General features: G+C 42.9%; 1 protein-coding gene across 1 annotated transcript in view; it reads left to right on the top strand.

The window, feature by feature from the left end:
• Nucleotides 1–14047, top strand: part of CERS3 (ceramide synthase 3) — a gene marked incomplete at its 3' end in the record, with an annotated part of 50809 nt that extends 36762 nt beyond the window's left edge. The window contains exon 11 of the mRNA XM_082321338.1: nt 13916–14047. Coding sequence (XP_082177464.1) covers nt 13916–14047 — 132 coding nt within the window. The remainder of the gene's footprint in view (nt 1–13915) is intronic.
• Between the last annotated feature and the right edge of the window lie 7213 nt (nt 14048–21260).

The following is a 21260-nucleotide window of genomic DNA, read 5'->3' as shown; positions in this document are numbered from 1 at the left end:
AAATCCCATGGAGATTAAACATTTTATTTCCAAGGTCAGAAAAAGGGAGCGAATGACAGCAGCTTATAGCCACATTATTATGGCAAATTAAGATGTAAAATATATGTTAAAACCATTACACACTGAGTTAAGGTTTTGAGACTGCAGTGCTTTAAATCTTGAAAAATATGTGTAAGTTGTAGGAAACGGGCATGATGTCCACATGACTCGGATACTTCAGGGCTGATGCAAAGTCCATCAATGGCAGAAGGTAATGGCAGCTTTTTAACGGGCTGTAACGTGACCAGGAATACGCTTGCTTTCTCTTCTAATGGTTTTGTCACCATCAGACTGCCTTCAAGTAAGGCAATGAGCTTCTTACTAATGGTCACTGTTGTCTAGGAGTCATCAGCTGCAGTTTTGTTTGATTCACCGTGGTTCTTTCCTCTTCCTGAAGCAGAAAAGACCCTGCAACGCTGTACAGCAGGCTTTTGGACTTGTCACTCTTTAAAAAAATTAGCTGGTGCCACCTATATATCCTCAGTATTCCTATGGTATTTTGTACTCAGTAAGCAGGCTTTTTAAAGGTTTTGCTTGGGCGTATCCTTGTCCGTGGTCTGTTCATTCCTTATTTGGTCCAAATTCCCAAGGGAACAGTGAGAGTTAGCGTTCAAAGAATGACTAATGACGGAGTAGAGGTAGCTACAACAACAAGAAAATACTATTTTGGGGTTGAAATGAAAGCCGTGAAGTACTCGTTATGATACTTTTGCTGTTTCCAGCAATCATTCTTCTCCTTTAGCATTTTGTTCTGTCTGAGGATTGCTCTTGTACTGAGAAATCTCTGCCAGTTCGAGTTAACGTTCCTTCCTTCTTTCTTATATACTGATACTGGGATGCCAGTAGAGTCCTTGCCATGAAACGTGGTTGGCCATACAAAGACTCCTTAAATCACTTACTCCCTTTTCTCTACCAGAAGAAGACATACGACTAAAACTGTATCCCTAAACGTTGTGCCCATGGACTAGAATATTTTACGTGTTTTAATATGAATGTGTAGGCAAGGCCTGAAAGTCCCTTGGAACAGAGACATAATAAGCTCTTACAAACCATGCCCTCGCTGCTTATATTGAAGAATAATGATTCTTTACACCTGCAGAGGTGCTGGCCTATGTTACTCTCTGTCTTTCTTGTTGTGAATTTATCTCTTTAGAGACTTGCTAGAACCCTTTGTGTGAGTTTTTAAATTAAGTTATACAGTTCCCAGAGGCCACACTACCTGCTCCTGACAGATGCCTTTAGCTGAGTTTAGTCTGAGGCTATTCAGACTCGCCTCAGCTTCTGCAGAATTTTCCTTCCCTGGGATCCTTTTATTGTTTTTCTTCTTACTTTTTTTGTGCTTGATCTGTTTGCGTCAAACAGAACTTTCATTTTTAATAATTCATTTGAATCTTATGTTTATTTTGTAACCATATGGGTCCTGTGAGTATGGAATTTCAGTGCTGAACTTGGGTGAGAATTTTCTTGGTCATGAAACACAGGCCCACAGCACGTTGTGTAAAGCAATGGGGTTTTTTTGGTTTGCAGGTCCTTAAACATTTCCCTATGGAACTACAGACTTCTGTATGACAAATCTAAGCCCCTAGCACTTGCTTTGCTTTCCTTAGGTACTTTTAGAATCAGATCTATATCCTTTAGAATGAGACCATGGATCCGCAGTGGTTAAAATCTACTGGTTTACCTTTATTAAACGAGAGTCGCTCATCAGCCTCCGTTCACCCCGGAGTGCTGGGACTGCGAACACTTAGCTGTTCCGACAGCTGAGGCGGCACTGACTTTCTCATTGAACTGCGCAATAACTTGAGATATTTAATCCTAAACAGAAATCTTATTTTTAAAACTACAGAGAGGAAAAAAAGCTCTGTGTAACATGAAAGTAGAATGGCCTCTAAAGAGATTACATTTTAAATCTCCTTTGTGGCGAATAGAATTGGATCCAGCGTTCATGTGCTGGAGCTGTGGGCTGTTCGGTGTGCGCTAGACACACCGTAGGTGAGCTGAGCCTGATTGCTCCCAGCTAATAAACTCTGACTTTTAACTTGAGCTGCGAAGGGTCATCGCGTGACCCTGATCATGCACAGCAGCGCTGCGCTTCCATACACTGTGCAATTACTGGGATGTGAAAATGAAGCGTGAAATGAAATGTATATTCAGTTTTGGCATGCACGGCAGTTTATTGGACTCCTCAAAAGTCAGATTTTCAGCTGATTTTTCTTTTTCGTCTTTCTGAAGCAGTAAAAAAATCTATTTTCAGGACATTTATAATCAGAAAATGAAGTTTAATGAGCATTAACACATTCAGTGAGAAGTCATTCATTTCAGAAAAATGTCATTCTACAGGAATTAAACAGAGGACGGGGTTTAGTTTCCTAAAGTAGAGGCACGTAAGTTTTGTTTTCTTTTACTTACGTGTTTTGTTAAGCCTGTACTGCGCCAATGGCTATCAGGGTGCTGATAAAATGGACCGAGAGATGTACTTGTCTTAATTCCAAGTAGTTGTTTTAAAAGCAGTAATGTATTTTAGAGGATAATGATAATCTAGTTGGTTACAATTTCATGACTCTGTGGGACTGGAGATTTTGTGGTTACTTTCCAGACTGGGAAGGTCCAGTACACGCCGATGTCCCGCTTCGGAGTTTGAGTTCTCTGAGTGAAGGTTTAGCACAAACACAGGACAGATTGAGCTAGATTAGTAGGGGTTGCCTTTTCCCCATTTTAAAGGAAAATGGGTTGTGGAGAAGTTGAATTTATTGGTTCTCAACAGATAAATATTTACAGCAGATTTTCTCAGGAGGGTAGCTTATTAGGGGAACCAAATAGGACAAATGAAAGTTTTCCCTCTTAGAGATGAAAACCAGTCTATCTGGGAACCTTCCCAGTTGATTCCAATTATTGCCTTTGGGATGTGAGCTTTTTAATAGCCTGGAGATGGGAGCTAGCCAGCCAGGTCAGCAGCGTGAAGGCTCCTGCCCCAGTAAAGGGAAATTGCTTCCTGTTAGGACTTTCTTTCATCTGCATATTTCCCATTCTGCTACAGCAATCTCGTTAAGACCAAAGCCTGGCTACATGTCTCCCTTTATGCTGCCAAATTCATCTGAGGGAGGAGGGGTGAGAGGCAGGCAGAAGAGAGCATAAAAGAGTAAGAGGTTTGCTGGCTGGTATTTACAACGATAGGCGAAAAGGAGAAAAGCCGCTGCGTGCACGCTGGGGAGCTCTGGAGCCCTACCCGTGCTGGGGATTTGAAGTCAAGGCTGACCTCGGTAATGTGTATTGTCAAAGTGTGCAGCCCAGCAGAGCCTGTGAAAGAGGAAAGCCACCAGTTCTTCTCTACGGCCCAAATGTTATGTGCCAATCCAAGAGCACTGGCTGGTCTCCTTTGCCTCAGCCAGTTTGTTTCCTGGCACAGGAAAGGCAGATTGCTGTTTAAACCTTTACTTTTTACTCCAGATTGTGAAAGGGGTCGTCCGATGACCAATGACTTCCAGGGAGGTATGTTATGCTAAAATATACTTCTCAGGTTTTAAAACAGCAACAATGTTCTTGGCTGGAATTTTTTTTTTTTTTTTAAATAAACTCTGTTTAGAATGCCCGTAATTCCACAACACCTTTCACTTGAATATTGTATAAAAATCAGGTAAAGTTTAGAAAACTTAAGGACTGCTATGACCATTACGGAGGAATGAACTAATGAGAAACTAAAGAAAATAATTTCTGAACATTGGATTGGAATGTGAAGGCTTGTGAAGGTAGGCTGGGGTGGCAGCATTAGGACAAAGTACCCTTCCACAGCCCTGTTATGCACACACAAGGCTATGCAAGAGCAGATTCCGTCCTCTGGCCGTAGTCCAACAAATTGGGGTGTGGATGCTCCCTTTGCCTCTCATGTTAGCTGTGCCGTAAATGGGGCTGCATGGTCTCTTCTGTCCTGCAATAAAAGTCTACTGTTTCCAAAGTTGCTGAGTTTGACTTCAGTAGGAGCTGCAGATGACCACCGCCTCCAAGAACAGAAAAATCAAAACTCTCTGTAACTCTGAAAGCGAAGCTTCCAGCCCTGGCCAGTTCAGCAGAAGTCTGCGGCATTGATACAGGGCCAGGTTCTCAGCTGGTATAAATGAGCACGGCTTGACTTGAAGTCAATGGGATTGTGTTAGTTTTCACCAGCAATGGATCTGGCCAAACAAGCACTCCCGCCCCCCTCTCTGCATGTATGTCTGGCACAAGGCAACTCTACTTTTAGTAAACCCCTGATCTAAAGGACTCTTTTTATGTGAAAGTTCCTAATGCAGATAAAAGACAAATGTTGGTAAAGTTTTTGCTTTAAAATGAATCGATTTACCTTGCTGTTCACAGAAGGGCATTTGCTGACATTTTTTCTGGCTTCCCTTGTTAACTGTTCATATCTTTTAATTTTCTAGCAGGATATTTATGACATGTTCCATTTGTTGCTAGTTTTATGTATATATATACCTATATAAAAACTATATAAAATAGTGTGCATATGTATTTATTTTTTCAATTGCCAAAAAACAATTCACAGAGCAAACCCTAGGCCTTCCACAGAACTTTTGATGCCTTCATTTACTATTTTTAATATATGCTGCAGAGGTTTGAATTGTGACTTTGTTATGAGGTGAGTAATTCTCATACTTTCAGAGGGGCTCACAGTACTGCAATCTGCTGAATCGATTGAAAAAAAAAAAAAAAAAAACCTTGAAATAAAACTAGTTAATGATAGATTAATATCAATTGAGAAAGGAAATTGTCCTATCTTGTATGTAAAGAAAATGTTTCCGTAGGAGGACCTGGGAGTGCTCCATAATCCTTATTACATGCGAAGAAGGGAGGAAACCTTAAAAGGAGCAGTCTCTCCTCCGTAACACAATTCTAATAACTTTTGACCGGGCACAGCGCACCGCAGAGTTCACATCATCAGAAAGCAAACAAACCAGCCTCATCAGTCGATCGGTCTAATCAGGCAGTGATGGGTGTGAAGCACGCGAGGGTAGGGTTGGTTTTGTGTAACTTAAGCCGTGCCTAGCTCAAGTTCAAGGATCCCTCTGTAATCAGTGGGGGACGAGTGGTGTCTCCAGCGAGCAATTCGCTGTGCCCAGTGTTGTCGCCCCAGCAGCGGTGGGGCAGGCCACCCTCCGGGGAGAGCCGTTTCTCTTTGTTGGTTCTAGAGCAGTCCTGGATAACAACCTCTGCGTAGATACCCGACTTTCAGAGTGCTGAGCTTCATCGAAGTAAATCCTCCACCAAGTGACTTAAGCACACAAGTCTCAGGGACTTCTAATGCTACTTAAGAAACTACGTTCATTAGGTACCGCTTGAAGTATTCTATATCCAGCCTTGATATCAGGGTGTTTAGAAATACTGTATTGAAATGATTTTAGGTATTGGATATGAATGTCAAATGAGAAGACATGACTTGTTAGGTGAGTGACTGGAGAATTAGATTGATGATGTTTAAGTACGGAGATAACCTTTAGATACACCACACAAGGAATGGAACGCCTCCTGACAATGAAAATAGAGAAATGAGCACCGTAATGGACGCATCAGACAGAAGTGCCTATCGTTTACATGGTTGTATACTTTGTGGTTTCAGGTTAGTTTAATAGTGCTATTAAGCTGCTGTATGAATATTCTTTAGCAGCTGTGTTGTTTCAAAACATTCATCTTTTAGTGAGGTATGACACTGCACTTGTGAGAAAAGTATGCGGTCTGATCAGCTGTTTTGTAGCCAAAAAAACATTTGTAAGGAATAAAAGTGCATGTTCTGATAAAAGTTCGTGCCACTGAACTCCTTGGCTTAATGCAAGTTCTGTCCTAGGGTAAAAAAAAGTTCACTATACAGAACAGCATCAAATGCCTATTAGATTGTTCTTTGTTTCTTTGCCAACTGTGGATTTAAAATTGGAATAATTCAAAAAGCAGTGGGACATTATGACTCACTCAGTACCTCCTGGGCTTTTGACATTATCGTAAAGCCACATACACTTGAGTGCAAGGTTTAGTTAGTGGATTTCAATAACACAGCTAGCAGACTTTATTGAAACCACAGAGTACCTGATTAACTGTAAATGATGATTTATTTCTTCTGAACAGTCAGGGTATTATAGCTCCAGTTACAGGTGTGTGATGCTGAGTGACAATTCAAGTGATTTTTTTTTTTTTTTTTTGAGGTTAAATTTATTCATTCAATCAAAATCAGGGACATGTTCTAATAGTAACATCTAGTTTTCTGAGACCTTGCTTTTCAATATTTGTGAAATCAGTGTAACTTTTCTTTTGATTTGTTTTTCACGCGTCGTCTTTGAGATCTCTCTGAAAACTCCCAGTGGAAAGCTTGGGGAATGGGTATTCCATAGAAGAGAGAGATTAAATAAGAGGAGTTTTGGCCACAAGATGTCCAATACAATTAATCTAGAAAGTCTGCATCTTCATTTAAAGACTGCAGAAAGCAGAGTCCAACAGCACATCTTCCACTGAAGATCAACATTATTTATGTTGCCTAGTCTGTATAAGCTGAAAAGGGAAGTACATTTTCCAATAAAATCTTCCAGGCTGAAAATATAGAACAGTTTGCTTGAATGCAAATGTATATTGCTTAGTCTCTACAGGAAAGTAAAGACGTATTAAGTCATATGTCAGCCAAGTTGAATTATTGATGTTGAATTAAACATGTTGAACTCGGAGATTCATCAACTTTATAGTATTTGCTAGAAAAGTACCCCCTTCTATCTATTTGGACTGACTTTTTATTATCTCTCTTGTTTATTATCTCTTTATTTGAGTCAGTGGTTGCTGACCTGACTAATAGCTTTCATCTTTGTACTGCAAGCTGTTTCCATATGTGCAGGTGCTGTGGAATTTATTGTCTTTACGTTGAAAAATCAAGATCTAGTCAATATGTTTGTAGATATTTAAATGAAAGTATTCTTAAGGTAGAATTAAGGTATAAGATTTAGGACATTCTGATTTAAATGTAAGAGACATTTAAGAGTCAGGAAATTCTGACTAAAGGATAAAAACAGATATTTGAAAATCCAAAAATCTAAATTTCACCAAATCAGAAAAAAACATAATTAAAATTCCAGACTCAGCTGTGAATTGCCTTTAGATACCTGTGCCTGGTAGAAGAAATCCAGTTAACTGTGTGGGCATAAATTATGCTTAACCTAAAAGGCCCAAATGTATATCCTTAAGCCCTACGGTCTTTGTGGGGGAGACCTGGCTTTCCCTGCGTTTATGATAACCGAGAGGCTACCTGTGGGCTCGGTGATTATGCAGAACCATGCAGTTGTAATCCATATATGGAAAAAAAGGAAGAAATATATATTCTGTGGCACCTATTAATTACAATAGCGTCTTCCTGCATAAGCATATGACCTGGCGTATCTCAGATCCAGAATCATTCTTGGGGTCAATCTGTGAGGAGCTGGCTGACAATCTGTTTTTCAATATGAGGTCTGTTAGCTGGAGAGCGAACAGACTAAGCTGTGGTACACCAAGTCCGCTGGGATTGTGCTGGCAGAGTCAAAAAGCCGTGCTCCCAAACAGGTGCAGTTATGATAGCATGAACGTGCTCAGGGTGATGTAGGCATTGGATCCCATGGAGGCTGTCGCTATCTCTGTAGAGTCATGGTGGAAGGGACCTTTAACCATCATCCAGTCCAACCCCCCACCATGGGCTGGGACATCTTCCACGATACCAGGTTGCTCAAAGCCCCGTCCAACCTGACCCTGAGCACTTCCAGTGGTGGGGCACCCACAACTTCTGTGGGTATCCTGTTCCAGTGCCTCACCACCCTCATCATAAAAAATGTCTTCCTTACGTCCACCCTAAATCTACCCTCTTTCAGTTTAAAGCCATTGCCCCTTGTCCTAATATTTAGTCTACTAGCGTGTGTGGTGGTCTGGATTCTGACTGGTGCCATCAGGGCAGAAGCTGCCATTCATGTTGTGATTTATCTGTCATAGCTGCAGCATTTTCTGTGGAAAAGTTACAGTGCTGGAATGAGCAGATAATGTTTAAAATAAGGGCTAGAATCGAGGTTTATTGAACATATTCAAACATCCTGGCATTTAAAGATGTAGAAATCTAGGCTTCAAGTCTTCTAATTGCATTTTAAAAGCAGTATTATTTATTTAAAAAATACATAGGGTACAGAACTAAGAAATATCATTTGCAACAGTGTAACTGCCCTTTGACTGTGACCTTGGTAGGTATCAGTAAGAGGCAGGATCTTTCTGGTTAGTGCACGTCTGCAGCCGATCTTTTTGTTTTATACAATAAGCAAAAAATGAGGGCATCGGTGTACCTGATAAGGTTCCTCCACACCAAGCTCTCAATAAAGAAACAAGTGATCTGGTAAAAGGCTTGGGATTTAGTCAGTGCTTGTTATTGTAAGTCTATTTTAATTAATGTTTCTGTTCAGGTACACAAACCTCTTGGAGTTGGAATTCTTAAGTTTTTATTCTGAGCTGATTTTAGTTTGGTGGCAGATTTTACTACGCTGAAAATGATGTAGTTCAGAGAGAGTTTGTCAGTCGATACAAAGGGCAGCTTCCATTTTGGTTCCTGCATGACTTCAACTCTAGCGGGTGAAAAGCCGGCAAAGCCTGGGGCAGCAGGCTCCTGGGAACGGCAAGGCACCTGCAGTAAAGGAGAGCTACAGCTGTGCTGGCTGCGTCTTCCCCGCCGGTGTCCCAGAGCGCCCAAGAGGGATCAGGTGTGTTGGTCTGCTGCAGCTAGTGGGAATGGGGAAGCTGTTCAGCAGCCTGTGCTGCCGCTTTCCTAGCAGCGAGCTCAGCTTCCAGGATGCATTGCTTTTAGTCTTGTCCAGGCAGGGGCAAAACTGAAATCTCCTTATGCTGCTGGGAAACCTTGAGTCAGTGTTGGTCCCAGCGGATGAGTTAGGCCGGGTACCTCTCCCACCCCAAATTCAGCTTGAACTGATATGGACGGATCTTGCCTACTTTTGCTTGTGGTAAAGCACAGCAAACCTGTATCATCCTCTCTTTTTTTCAGCTGGCTAGCTGAAAAAGCAAACAAACATTCCCCTACCACTGTACTCCCAAACTGACACCATGAATTTGTAAAGTAGACACTACATTATTGTCTTCATAATGCCAACTGAAGTTACTGCGTGCCTCTTAAAAAGCACGTGCCTTTGTCAGGGAGAAACAGAGAGAATCTGGATTGGAAGCTCATTCATGAAAAAAATGTTGTAGCAACTGAACTTCCCTACAGAAACATCTTCGGCTCGGATGTCTCTCAGCCAGATTCTTTTTCTTTTTCTCCATGCTGCCGCAGTGGCTATTTCTGTTTGGGAGCACGTCATGATAGTAACAGCTTACATTCTGAGACCTCGACTTGACAATCTGCAGTAAGCCACGTTGACCCAATGATGCGTTTCGTAGCAAGTGCCCTTCCCCTTCTGAGAAAGCGGAAGGCATGTTGCTAAGGCTTCCGCACTGTTCATAGGATCAATCCACGTCGCTGCAATATATTTTTGCCTTTTTTTATACTGCTTGGCACTGTCTTTCCCTCTGCTCTTACACTTTCCACTGTAAGTACTGCATAGCAGGTATGAAGCCGTGGCTGCATTGCGACCTCAACATGCGTGTGGACAAAGATGCCGTGTGCCCGGTAAGGGGGAGCAGGAGAGAAGGGTGGTGTCCACCCAGCCCCACTTCTCCACCAGTGAGCTCCAGATGGTATCACCAGCACGCAGGAACAAGAAACCCGCCCTTCCCTCTATTTTTCAGCACAGCCGTGTCCTTCTCCCGCTGCTGCCATCAGCTGTAGCAGAAAGAGCGCAGCGCCAACAGCTGATCGAGAGGGAAGTGATTTCCGAGTGCTTTATTGAGAGACAAACTTGCCTAATGAGGAGTAAATTCTCTGTTAGTTTAGATGGAGATTTGACCAGTGTTTTTCTGCTTACCAGAGGCTGGGAAGTGGCCTATGAAGTTTGTTCATCTCTTAATTTCAAGAAGTCTTTTTCCTTGGTGAAGTATCTTGGAAGGTTCTTTACTGTTCATGTAATAAGATGTGGTGCTAATGACTTGAATGATAGATGTTCTAGCAGCAGTGAAGTGCAAGAAGCCAAAACTACCTTAACAAATACGGTTCATTTAACTAAAAGAGGCAGACTGAGCAGCAGGTGGAAGGGTTAAACAAAAGGAAAAAAGATTATAAAAGTTTGCGGTTTTGGCTTCACTACAAATGGCTCTCTTGCAGACTTTATAGCATTAGTGTTGCTTCTCATAAACCTTGAAACCATTCATCCATTTAGAAAGATTAAATTGGTTAGTCATCCAGAACATAAAATATACGCATCCATTTTGTCTGTTACCCTAAACCATCTGAAGTATAATAAATGCAGTTGGTGCCATTAAACCAAAGCATTGAGTATTAATGATGGCCTCAGTTGTGGTATTTACAGTTTGCCAGCTCTTGTGTTTCTGATAGTATATTCATCTGTTGTTGCTCAGGGACAGTAAGAGCAGAGTCTTTGAGTTGGAAAACACAGCTATAATATATGATGTGAGGGGCTCAGAGAAAACATCTTGGTACTAAAGCAGGGAAAATCCTAGAAATGTTACATTTTTTTGTTATTCTTAGAAGGTCAAAGTTAAGAGGCACAGACTTCACTTACAGTATCTTAATATATTTATAATGGTCTGCTAAACAGTTTGCAAAGACAGGTTTGTTTGGTTTTCTAGTTACAGATGAAGTGATTGCTATTTAAAGTTCTGTTCTGTCACTTAAACAAGCTAGACAAAAATGGCCAGACTCTTCTAAAGCAAGAATTTGTAGAGGCACTTGGTCAGCAACCAGGTTCATGACTAAAATAAAAATTTAGATTTGATTTAGCAGCATTTTTTCTTGACTAATATCAGGATTTCAGATGTAGTACTCTTTGCCAGAATTAAGCAAATTTGCAATGGTTGCTTCAGAATACAAAGAAATTTAATTCCTGCTGCTTTGAAATATGTAAGAGACAATCTCAAATGCAGGGATTTCCAGTGTGCTGGAAAAAACTTGGGTTTTAATTACTACATATAATGCCTTTAATCAGAGCATCCAGCTTGACAGCTTTAAACCTGGGGAGCAAATCCTCTCCGAGTTTCCAGTTCCATGCTGGAAATGCCAGCTCATTCCTATAGGAAGCAGGAATCGATGTCACGTATCGGCTGTCATTCAAAGCAAAGCAGATTGCCAGCTATTCTTAAGCATTTGCTTGAGTACCAGCAACTTCTGTGGGCCGCAATGAGGTACTCGCAATACGCACTCACAACTTTACTGACTCAAGGCTATGCACAGTGAGCATAAAAGCACTCCTCCCCCGTCACTGCCGACGTCTGCGGCCTCAGCCGGAGGCTGCTCGGGAAGGTGAGAGTACTTCCAGGGAGTCTAGCAGATTGCGCATCAGGTGCTGTACGTAGGTTTAGTTTGCATTTTTTTTCTGAAACATTTCTGATGGCAAAAAAACAACAAGCCCCCCCCCCCAACATTTGTCTTTTACTGCAAATACAAATGGCAAAACTACCAGGAGCGAGAGAGGTGATCTGAAAGAGGAAGAACCTCATAAATTGTTTGTGTGGGAAAGGTTGTCTTTCCTTTTCTCTAACTGATGGCATGCCAAGTTTATTTTATAGTATTTACAGTAAGATTTGTTTGTTTTGATACCCTTTGTATGTTGCTAGGAAAAAGGCAAAAGAAAATCTCCAGGAAGTTTATAGTTTCTGATGAGACATAGTTTAGGCTTTAATTTTCTTTCTAGTCCTATACGTTTTACTAGAAGTGTAATATATAAAGGGATATGAGATTGCAATTGGATGAGTTATTACTGAGCCGTCATTTATTTTCTCTGTGTGAATTTGGTGCTTAAGAAAGCCCTCAGACCAGCGGGCTGAAAAGGTGAAATTGTGAGCTCGTTCCGAGAGCAGACCCAGGATGGGCAGGAACAACACTGCTTTCTCCTTCCTGCGTCTCATCTCTGACCTTGGCACATCGCTCCAGGAGCAAGAACGTGCAGGCTCTGCCTGTGCAGTTGAGCTCCAGACAGATGACAAGGAGAACAAAGTTATCCATGATGGAGCGGTCCCCGGTGTGGCTGTACAGGCAGCAGATTGCACGAGGGCTAACGTGCCTGCCTGTTTTGATCCTCAGCTACAGGGAAACTCCTGGTTTTAAGTGAGAGGTGGTCTATTAAATCGTGAGATGTTGGAGGGGGAATGGCTATTGCCCATCTCTTCCAACACAAGAACTAGAGGGTATCAGGTGAGTCTATCAGGTGCTATCAGGGCTACCAGGCACCTTCCAAGTAACTGGAAGAGACAATCAGTGGCGGCTGCTAATCACACAGGAAACTGCTGGAGGTGGAAAAGGTTTCTTAGGTGCCTGCTTTGATCTCATTTGCGGTATCGGTCACCGCGTAGGCAGAAGGAAGCGTTTACTTGATTTACAGCGTCTTTAACTAGAGCATCCTACCCTGAGTCTGCGGAGCAGGTCATCAGCTGGTACGGAAAGTCCTTTCGGGGAGGCAGGCACTGCTCTTGTGAGCTTGTTGCACTGAAAGGGAAATAGTGGTGTTTGGTCTTAATGCCAAAGCCTCAATTGTTTGAACCAAACTTCTGAACACATTGTAGGGTCTTGGGTTGTGGTAGGAGTTGAGAAATAAGAGAGTAATGGTGTATTTTATGTGCCATGACACCTAGCACGGAATTGTCTTACCTCCCCCTAACCTTTGCTGTGAAATACTGGGTAGACACAATGTCTTTTCTCTGTCTGGTGGAAACATTCATTAGCAAGTGCCATGTTTGGCTGTCTGGGGATGAAGCATGGTTGTCAAATGTTAGAAGTTGTTCCTATAGAGCTGGGAAGGGATCTTCATAAGGGCGGACGGTCTCGCTGACCCCCTTTCATCCCTGCTAACAGAGCAGCCGTCCCCTCCTCCCCGGCAGTTCCCCTAGCAGGATGGTATACCCAAGGTGTATACGATACCTGTATAGACATGGCCTCCCCTTTGCAAATGTTGACGTGATGTATACACCGTCAAGCAGGGAAGAATATTTTAGGGTCAATAAGTCTCTTTAAGCAAAGTTAATACCAGGAGATGCTGGCACAACTGGTCGCTGTTTAGTTTACACCTGTCAGAAGCAGACAGCCTCTCAACTCCTATGTTTGGGCGAGTATATTCATCATAATTAGCTTTTATACAATATTCTTTTCATCTTCCCTGCACTTCACAATTGTTAATTAATCACACAGCACCCAGGGATTACTAGTAACGCTTTACAAGGGAAAGCAGAAACAAGCAAGAAGAGGTCAAACGACTGGGCCAAGGTCACGGAAGAAATTTTGTCTAAAGAACATTAGGTTCTGCAAGATTAAAGTGGTGTTAACTGGTCTGTCCTTGGATGTCAGCCTCCATTTTGGGGGGAGGGGTTGTTTCTGGGGGGCAGTTTTGATATTGTCTAGTGTATTTAGAGCTCCCTTTTCATTTGTTCTCTTTAGTACTTTTTTTTTTTCCTGAGGCAAATGGAGGACAGAGGAGTTCTGTCTTCAGAGGATGCTGGGGAATTTCCAAGAAGGGAGAATGTCTCATGTTCTGGAGCTTTTGTACACCATCTTGTCATTTTGCAATTACAAATGGGGGCACCTGACGAGTGAAATTAATTGGTTATTTTTTCAAAGTTATTGCAAAGATCCAGATACCCAATTCACTTTAAAAATAAAAGGCTTGCTTGTCTGGCACCGATAGGCCTTTCCGAAGGGTCTGCACTGATAATAGCGATCCGGTAACTTATCTGACAGGAAATACCGCAAGTACAGAATATGCTCACGGTGCTTTCTTCTCCCTAGGATTTGAAAGATGACCGGAGCGATGAAGAGGAGGAAGATTCTGTTACAGATAACGAAGAGGAGCCCACAAAGAATGGCAACAAGAACGGCTGTGGGTCAAGCAAACATCTCCTAAACAGCAGTCACCACTAGCCCCCTCCTGCCTCACCTCCTGCAGTGATTTCTGCTCTGTTTTTTAACTCAACCTACAGGATAGAATTTAAGTCAAAAGGCTTACGAGAGACTGTGATTGATTTATTGTTGGCTACTGGACCTGGAAGAAAGCCCAGTTTAGAGGGGAGGGAGAAATTGCATAACATGACAAAACGTGCTAATGACCCACTTTCTGAATCGTTGCTAAGTGTTTGGAAAGACGTTTGGACACACTGACTGACAGCGCTCAACAAGGTCAAAGCTCAAGAGAGTCAGATCGTTTACTGTCCCATTGAATCTAACGTTGTTTTTCAATCTGATGTAAGATGTTTCACCGAGCAGTTTAATTCACAGATGTTTTGTGGTAGGTAGGTAGTGTGAACTCCATTAGGAACCAAAGTTACCCAGGGTGGGAAAAATTTGACAGCAGTGTACAGTGACTAGCTTTTTAGTCTTTACTTTTCAGTTTAAACCCTCATCAAAATGGCTATTTTTTGTGAGTTAGATTTCATTTCCTTGGAGGCCAATGGAAGCTAACATGGAGGAAGTCAGTTTATTTGCCTGTGAAGAGCTGGCTTCACAGCAGAAATATAGTCTTTCTCCAAAATGTGCTGTATGATAGATAGCTCAAATATCATGTTCTAAGGTTTACCTGTCAAGGAAGTCACTGTTAAAATAGCAAACCTCGGCCCCAGTTCTCCATTGAGCGCCAGGTTTCACAAATGTCTCTCATCTCAGTCATTTTGGCCCAGTGTTAGAACAGAAGGTGCAGCGGGGAGGGAAGATAGTGAATGAAAATTGGGTCTTCTCACAGGTTCTTTTGCACTTCTTATTTGTCCTCAAAACTGCTGAACACCCCCTGCTGCTGACACATCTACAGCCCAGAAGATTAAAAATAAATCTCGTCCATTCCCTTCCTGTGAGCTTGTCTCACGCGGCGGCGCTGGATGGTTGCCTTCTCAGGAGCGAGTCCGCTAAATTCTGTTTCATGGTTCCTGCGTGTTCACTGCACGCATCAGGTCATTGGGGGAGCGTGGGGCTAGCAAGGAACGTCACATCGTCCGTGCTGTGTGTTCGTTTGATATCAGGATCTGTATTTCCATCTCTGCTCTTTTTGAAAATCGGGAATCACATCAGCTAGAGCCGAACTTGGATGTGAGTATGTGACTTAGGCCACATACTGTTGTTTATGCCGTAACAAGTAGAGGAACAGTGGATGTTTTATCAGCTCCTCTTACCAAAAGTGCCTCTATCCTCAGTCTGCACTTTTGTTCTAACGCTAGTCCAGAGTGCAGCAGCATTTTTAGTCCCGGGGCTTTCCAAGGAGAGCCTGGGCCTTTTAAGCGGGGTGGTACCGGTCTCATTTCCAGATGCGTCTAGCTCACAAGGTCATAAATGATTTGCATCGTAAGTTTTAGAGGTGAGAGGCTCTCCGTGTGGTTCTACAGTAGCTGAGATCATCTGGTTTGCTAAATCCAGTCGCTTGGTAGAGACCAGGGGGACCGCTGCTCAAACAGCCCCAGCGCAGAGCTGTCGGTTCGGAAAGGCTCCTTTCCCCTTAAGGCTGCCCAGGCAGGAACTTGGTGACCTACGGGAAGCACTACACGACCGACTTGTTTTCTCAATATTTCCTTAGCAAAGGAGGATATAATTCAGCGACTGAAGCATTTGAAAGAATGGGAAATGTTTGGGATCTCAGATATGAAGAAAGAAGTGGTTTCTGTGCAGTTACAAGAAACCGTAGGAGTACTTTGTTACAGAGGCTGGTAGTATGAAAATATCAACATATGGTCTGTTGAACTAGGCTCTGCTTAATTTTTGACTTATATTTTGGACCATGTAATACCCCAAATGTTTATGTTTTACCACGGAGAATTACACTGAGAAAGGAGTATGGCCTACAGCTTCTGGGAAGGGCGGGAAACATAGAGAGGGGGGACAGGACTCCCGAACCCGTGGCTGTAGTTCAGTAGTGCCGCTCGGGCTGAGCGGGCAGAATTCCCTCAGTGGTTGTTGTAGAGCAGTGTGTTTCCTTACATAGCTGTAGAGAATACCTTAAATACTGCGGTGTGGATTTATTGGAAGTGTAAGTAGTTATTACATCATCTAAAGCAACTGGTGACTTTGGCAGGGTCACAGTTGCTTATCGGGGCCTGTTTATTGCCTACATGAAAAGAACTGGCCTTTCCTAACAAAACGTAGAAACCCGACGTCTTGGAGGCTTTACACTCCCTTTGAGAGCAGCGGAGACAACGATGCTTTCTGTGAGACATAACGGGGTTTTGGGAGATGGCCAGGGTATTATCATTTGATTTTGGTGCCAGAAAGCTTTCCTGCTATGACTAGGAAAGGAATTCAGGGAAGGAAGCACGAAGAATGATGTTGTCACAGGAGCGAGCCTCTGAACAACTACTGAGTTTTAAACTGGAATTTATAGTCTCATTGAGGCCAAATCTTGCCCTTCCTACTCGGACGAGTCTCCCACTGAAGCCAATTAACTCTATTGGAGTTTTGCCTAGGAAAAATTTTGGATTGCAGTTCTCCAACCTAATTACAAGACCTGTTGTTTTAAATTGATGTGAAACTAGGGTCTTAAAGGAAGAGGAAAAGGTAGATAAATACATTCAAACATAAAACGTTGAGGCAAATTTTGGGTGAATACAGAAGTATATGGAAGAAAATAATGTCCTGAAGGTGAAGATTAAGTCTAAGCACAGTAAACAACCGAATAACTACATCCCATTGCGGTTAGGGGTATGGGAGGAAGGCAGGCCGTGGAAGGCCCTTCCGGGGGGTTACTGTCATGGCCAACCAAAGTGATGAGACCTAAAAGTTCTGAACGTAAACCACGAGGTGCTGGGGATAAATACCCACAGCACAGAAAGAAGTGGGAGCAGATTGTCACGGTGGGACCGGACACGTGTCCTGCGTTAACATCGGTTCTGTCATTCCTGAAGTTACAGGCCTTTCGTTTTCCGCTTGTTACTGGTAGAAACTCAGAAACAAGAAGCTGAGGTCATGGGGAACACAATTCATGCTAAAGAAATTAATGTCATGGTGCTTCAACATTTTCAGTCTATTCAAAGCCCTTAACTTTTTTTTTTTTTTAATGTTATCATGAAAAGAGTCTCAAAATGCAAGTGCAGGGCAATTGTACGTCATGATATGAGCAGAGATGACAGACTCTTATGCATTATTTTGACCTTTTCACAAAATGGGTCCTGGTTTAATGCTTGAACACTGTGCATCTGGTTTTGCTACCTCACTTTGACCATACCAAAATATTTATGATAGAATTACAGAATGAAGATGAAATCTTAGTCTATTGCAATCAGCAGAAACTCTTCTGTTCCATTTAATTCCTCTGAATTTTGTTCAGGTCCTCCTGTCTGTGTAGACTGTGCTGCCTCCGTACTTGTTTACTACATAGATTTACCAATCTACTCTGGATTTGACTTACAGATCTCCTTTACTCCACAGAACTCATTTTGTCAATTTGTATCGTTCAGTATAATTATCTTCTTTTGTTCTTAATGCCACTGAATTTGTCTGGTCAGTTATGCTACACACTACAAATAAATATTTTTTAAAAATAGGTATCTATGTAAGGATTTCCTTGTTTTCTCCACCTTGCAGTCTGCTTTCCATTCCCTGCCAGCTTTCCAATGAGGGCTTCTTCAGGAACTAAGTCCTTACTCTCTTCCAAGTTCTTCCCTCGCCTGGAAAAGGCCGGATGACCCACCCCCTTCTTAAGAGGTAACAGCGATTGCTGTAAATGAACTTCTCTTTTTTTTTTTTTTTTTCCTGGACAATTCATGAACGAAGAGGAACCAAAATTAATGGGTGCCTCATCCATCGTTTGTATTATTCAAGATTTATGCTTTGACTAAAGTACTTGAGAGTGGTCCCGTGTACACTGGGAACTACTCGCTGTAGAATGCTAACACAGTCTTGTATCTTTACTCACTTGGGTTTTGTTGTGCATATTAGGGCTGCTTATGAAGCTACGTGTAGTTGAGGAATATTTGAATAATACATAAATACAGAGATATTTCTTTTTTTTCCCGGGAGTGCCTATGCTCATACATGGTCTGAGGTGCTATTCCCGGTTAGGTTGCCGTGGGATTACGACCTCAATGTCTCATCATAAGCATGCTTGAGACAACTCGGACGTGGCTCTGAAGCTGGCAAAAGCAGGAAAGCTCTACTGAAAGCGAGGGAGCTGTGCTGATTTGTGTCAGCTGAAAAGCTGTTCCATATTTCTTATTCTTTCCATTTCTGCCTCCCTGGTTGGGAAGACCACGGAGGTTCCTACTTATCGTCTCTTCCCATGGGCAAACAAACATAAGGGAAGGTGTTTCAGCCCAAATAATGAACTGTAGCAGAATACTTTGATTTTATTATCTGAATTCATCTTTTTAAGCTTATGAGTAAGAATAAAGTCGATGGAAAACAAATCGAACGGGGGTATGTGAGTTTTGGCTACAAACAACTTGCAAACTGTGAAGAAAAAAAAAAAAACTTGCTGATTTAGAAAGAAAAACACCATCTCCACAGGCACTTCCCCCAGCTGTGGGTTTGAAGAACAACAGATAACCAGTGGGCAGAAATGAAAGTCCATGCTGAGAACAAGAACATAGCCCAGTTGTGAAAAGGCCAAAGCGAGTTGGTTTGATGGCTGTTAGCTGCCCCGGAGCCGGGGAGCCTTTCTGCGTGGAGCGGCAAATGAGCCAAGAATGTCCCTCTGCGCTGATTCCGTCGGTCGTGTTCAAAATCACTGAAAACGTCTGTTCCCGTTTCCCAGTCGGTTTTATGGGCTCCCTCCTGCTCTGTCTGTGCTGTGTGGAGCCAGGGGTTTGTTTCTTGCCTAGAGAGCTTGAGCTTTGGCTGCCCAAGGTGTGCACCTTGAGGAGGATGACACCTCTGACGTGTTGAAGGTCACCCAGGACAGCTGTGTTCCCACTGAGAATGTGATTTCTGCTTACGAAACGTATGAAATCCACCTGATGCCCATGGTTTAGAGACAAAGAGTAACCACGGTGGGTCAGGCAGCAAGGTGGCACTGCGAGCGACCAGCATCATAGAGAGGGAGCTGACCTCTCCAGAGCAGAGCTTTGTGAATAAGGAGAAGAAAAGTCAGTAGAGGGCTTGGCCAACTCATCGCAGAGGTTTTTCTTACAGACGCAGGTGTGAAAAACTCATTTAAAGGCTGCTTTGTCCAGCTCTCTAGTGGGGACCGTTTTCTTTTGCTCTGTCTCCATATTTCTGCATGATGCTGTTTGGTTTATAGAAGTTCCCAAACAAGGTCAGAGCAGTCATCGCTCGCTTCTGAGAGCAGCCAGCACCGAAAGCTTGAGAGGTGGATACCAAACCAGCAGCCCAGGGTGATCCCTCTCCGGCTCTGGTACGAGGCTGTGATGGGTGCGCTCGACCCCTTGAACAGACTGGCAGTGGCTTGACGCAGGCTGCGAAAGAGATAAGGGCCTGAGCTGTAGACGGGCCGTGAATTCCTCCAGTTTCAGTTTGTTTTCTGAAAAGCCACAAAGGAACAGAGCGACTCCTTTATCAAGGAAACAACGAAGTAAGATGTGGGTACAAGGAGCCTCCTGCATACCTTTTCTCTCGTATTTTGACTGCAAGTCAACCACTTGATCCTATAAATCTGACAGCCTGAGTGAGCATTTATTTTGGAGCTGTCCCTGCTAGGCAGTGAGGCTGCATGGCGGTGATCTCCCCCCAGGACACCTCTCAAGGTTGCTCCTCGAGGCAGAGAGACCTTTTTCCGACGACAGATCTTTGGTAAGTGACCAATAGCGCGCACAGCCTTTTCTCTTGGTAACTTTGATTGCCTGCTGAAGTGATGCTAACGAAACCTTATATAAGCTTCGCAGATACAATCCTTTAGATATAAACTGTTGGCCAAGTCTGAGACTAGGACTGGGTCCAGCCACACCCAGACTCCTCTCTGAGGAAGGGGTTTAGAAAGCAAGGGGGTCCTTTCTGAACCTTGAGACTCAACGGGAGGCTTCTCCTTACTCTCTGCATCTTCAGTCTCTCTGTAAATCATTCTAACTCGAGTATAACTCGGTTTCCCTTTGTATGATTTTTCCATGCAGTAATTAATAGAGTGAACCTTGCCATTGAGCTTTGTTAATAAGTCGCACTTTCACAACATCACGTTAAAGCCATTTTTACTAACACCTCTGTCAGTGATTCCTTAAGCGTTATAAATCACCCCTCACCCATTCGCGACAGAGGCAGAGGTAGGTTCGTACTGGGACGTAATGGGGGAGAAGGGAAATCATCAGACAGAAAACTAAGCCTCCTGCAGGAAAAAATACAGTTTCACTTTCTGTCCTGTCCTCCACGTGCATTAAGACCTTAAGCAGCAGAGAGGAGGTAAAGCCCTGACATTAATCCCTTGTCAAGAATGGGATTCCCAATCGAGGAAATGGAGGTGATCAAAGCAATGTGATCTTCACCCTAGCTGACTACAGAGAACTTCGCGTAGGGCTCTCAGAGTTTATTCAACTGAAGTACCCTCTGTGGGATTACTTGAAGTTTCTAGCTTAATAGAAGACAAGGCTGAAAGCACAGGTCTAAGCTTCAACATATGACTCTGCAAATACAAAGTCATAACAACCCATGTAGGATAATGTTGTTGATGTTCCAATAGTCTGAAGATTTATGAAAATATCTTCTATTTACTCAGCTGGAAAGAGCCCTGTTCTTCTGGGGTTTTGTTACCCCATAAAGCATTCAGAGGAGACCCCATAATCATTTCAAAGTCAGAAACATTAAGTGGAATAACAAGTATAAACCCTATCCGCAGTGACTTTGAAGTGCAAGAAGCATGTCCTTGTAGCCATAGAATATTACTCTGCTTTGAGCCGGGGTGGGAAGAAACAGCTCCCAGGCAGTTGTTTCAGGTGGTGAAAAGTCCATATTTTTCCTACCACGAAAGAAGCTGGTCTAAAAAAAGTTAAGCAGTGAAATAGATGATTAAATTCCCACTGAAATTCACAGGAGCTTTTCCCATGATGCTGATGAAAACTGGATCCAGACCTCAAGCGACCAGATAAAATGATACGGGCAGCATGGTGCTGCGTTCTCCAGCCATCAAGAGCAGGGCCCAGCCCCGGTGCTTCCTCCTCCTATAGCCCAGGGCAAAATCCTCCCTGGAAAATGAGATCTTCTGTCTGCAGGACACTCA

This window comes from Platalea leucorodia (genome assembly GCF_965183815.1).
Source record: "Platalea leucorodia genome assembly, chromosome: 9".
NCBI classification, from domain to species: domain Eukaryota; kingdom Metazoa; phylum Chordata; class Aves; order Pelecaniformes; family Threskiornithidae; genus Platalea; species Platalea leucorodia.
The sequence above is the reverse complement of the archived record's forward strand: the minus strand, read 5'-3'. Positions and strand labels throughout refer to the sequence as shown.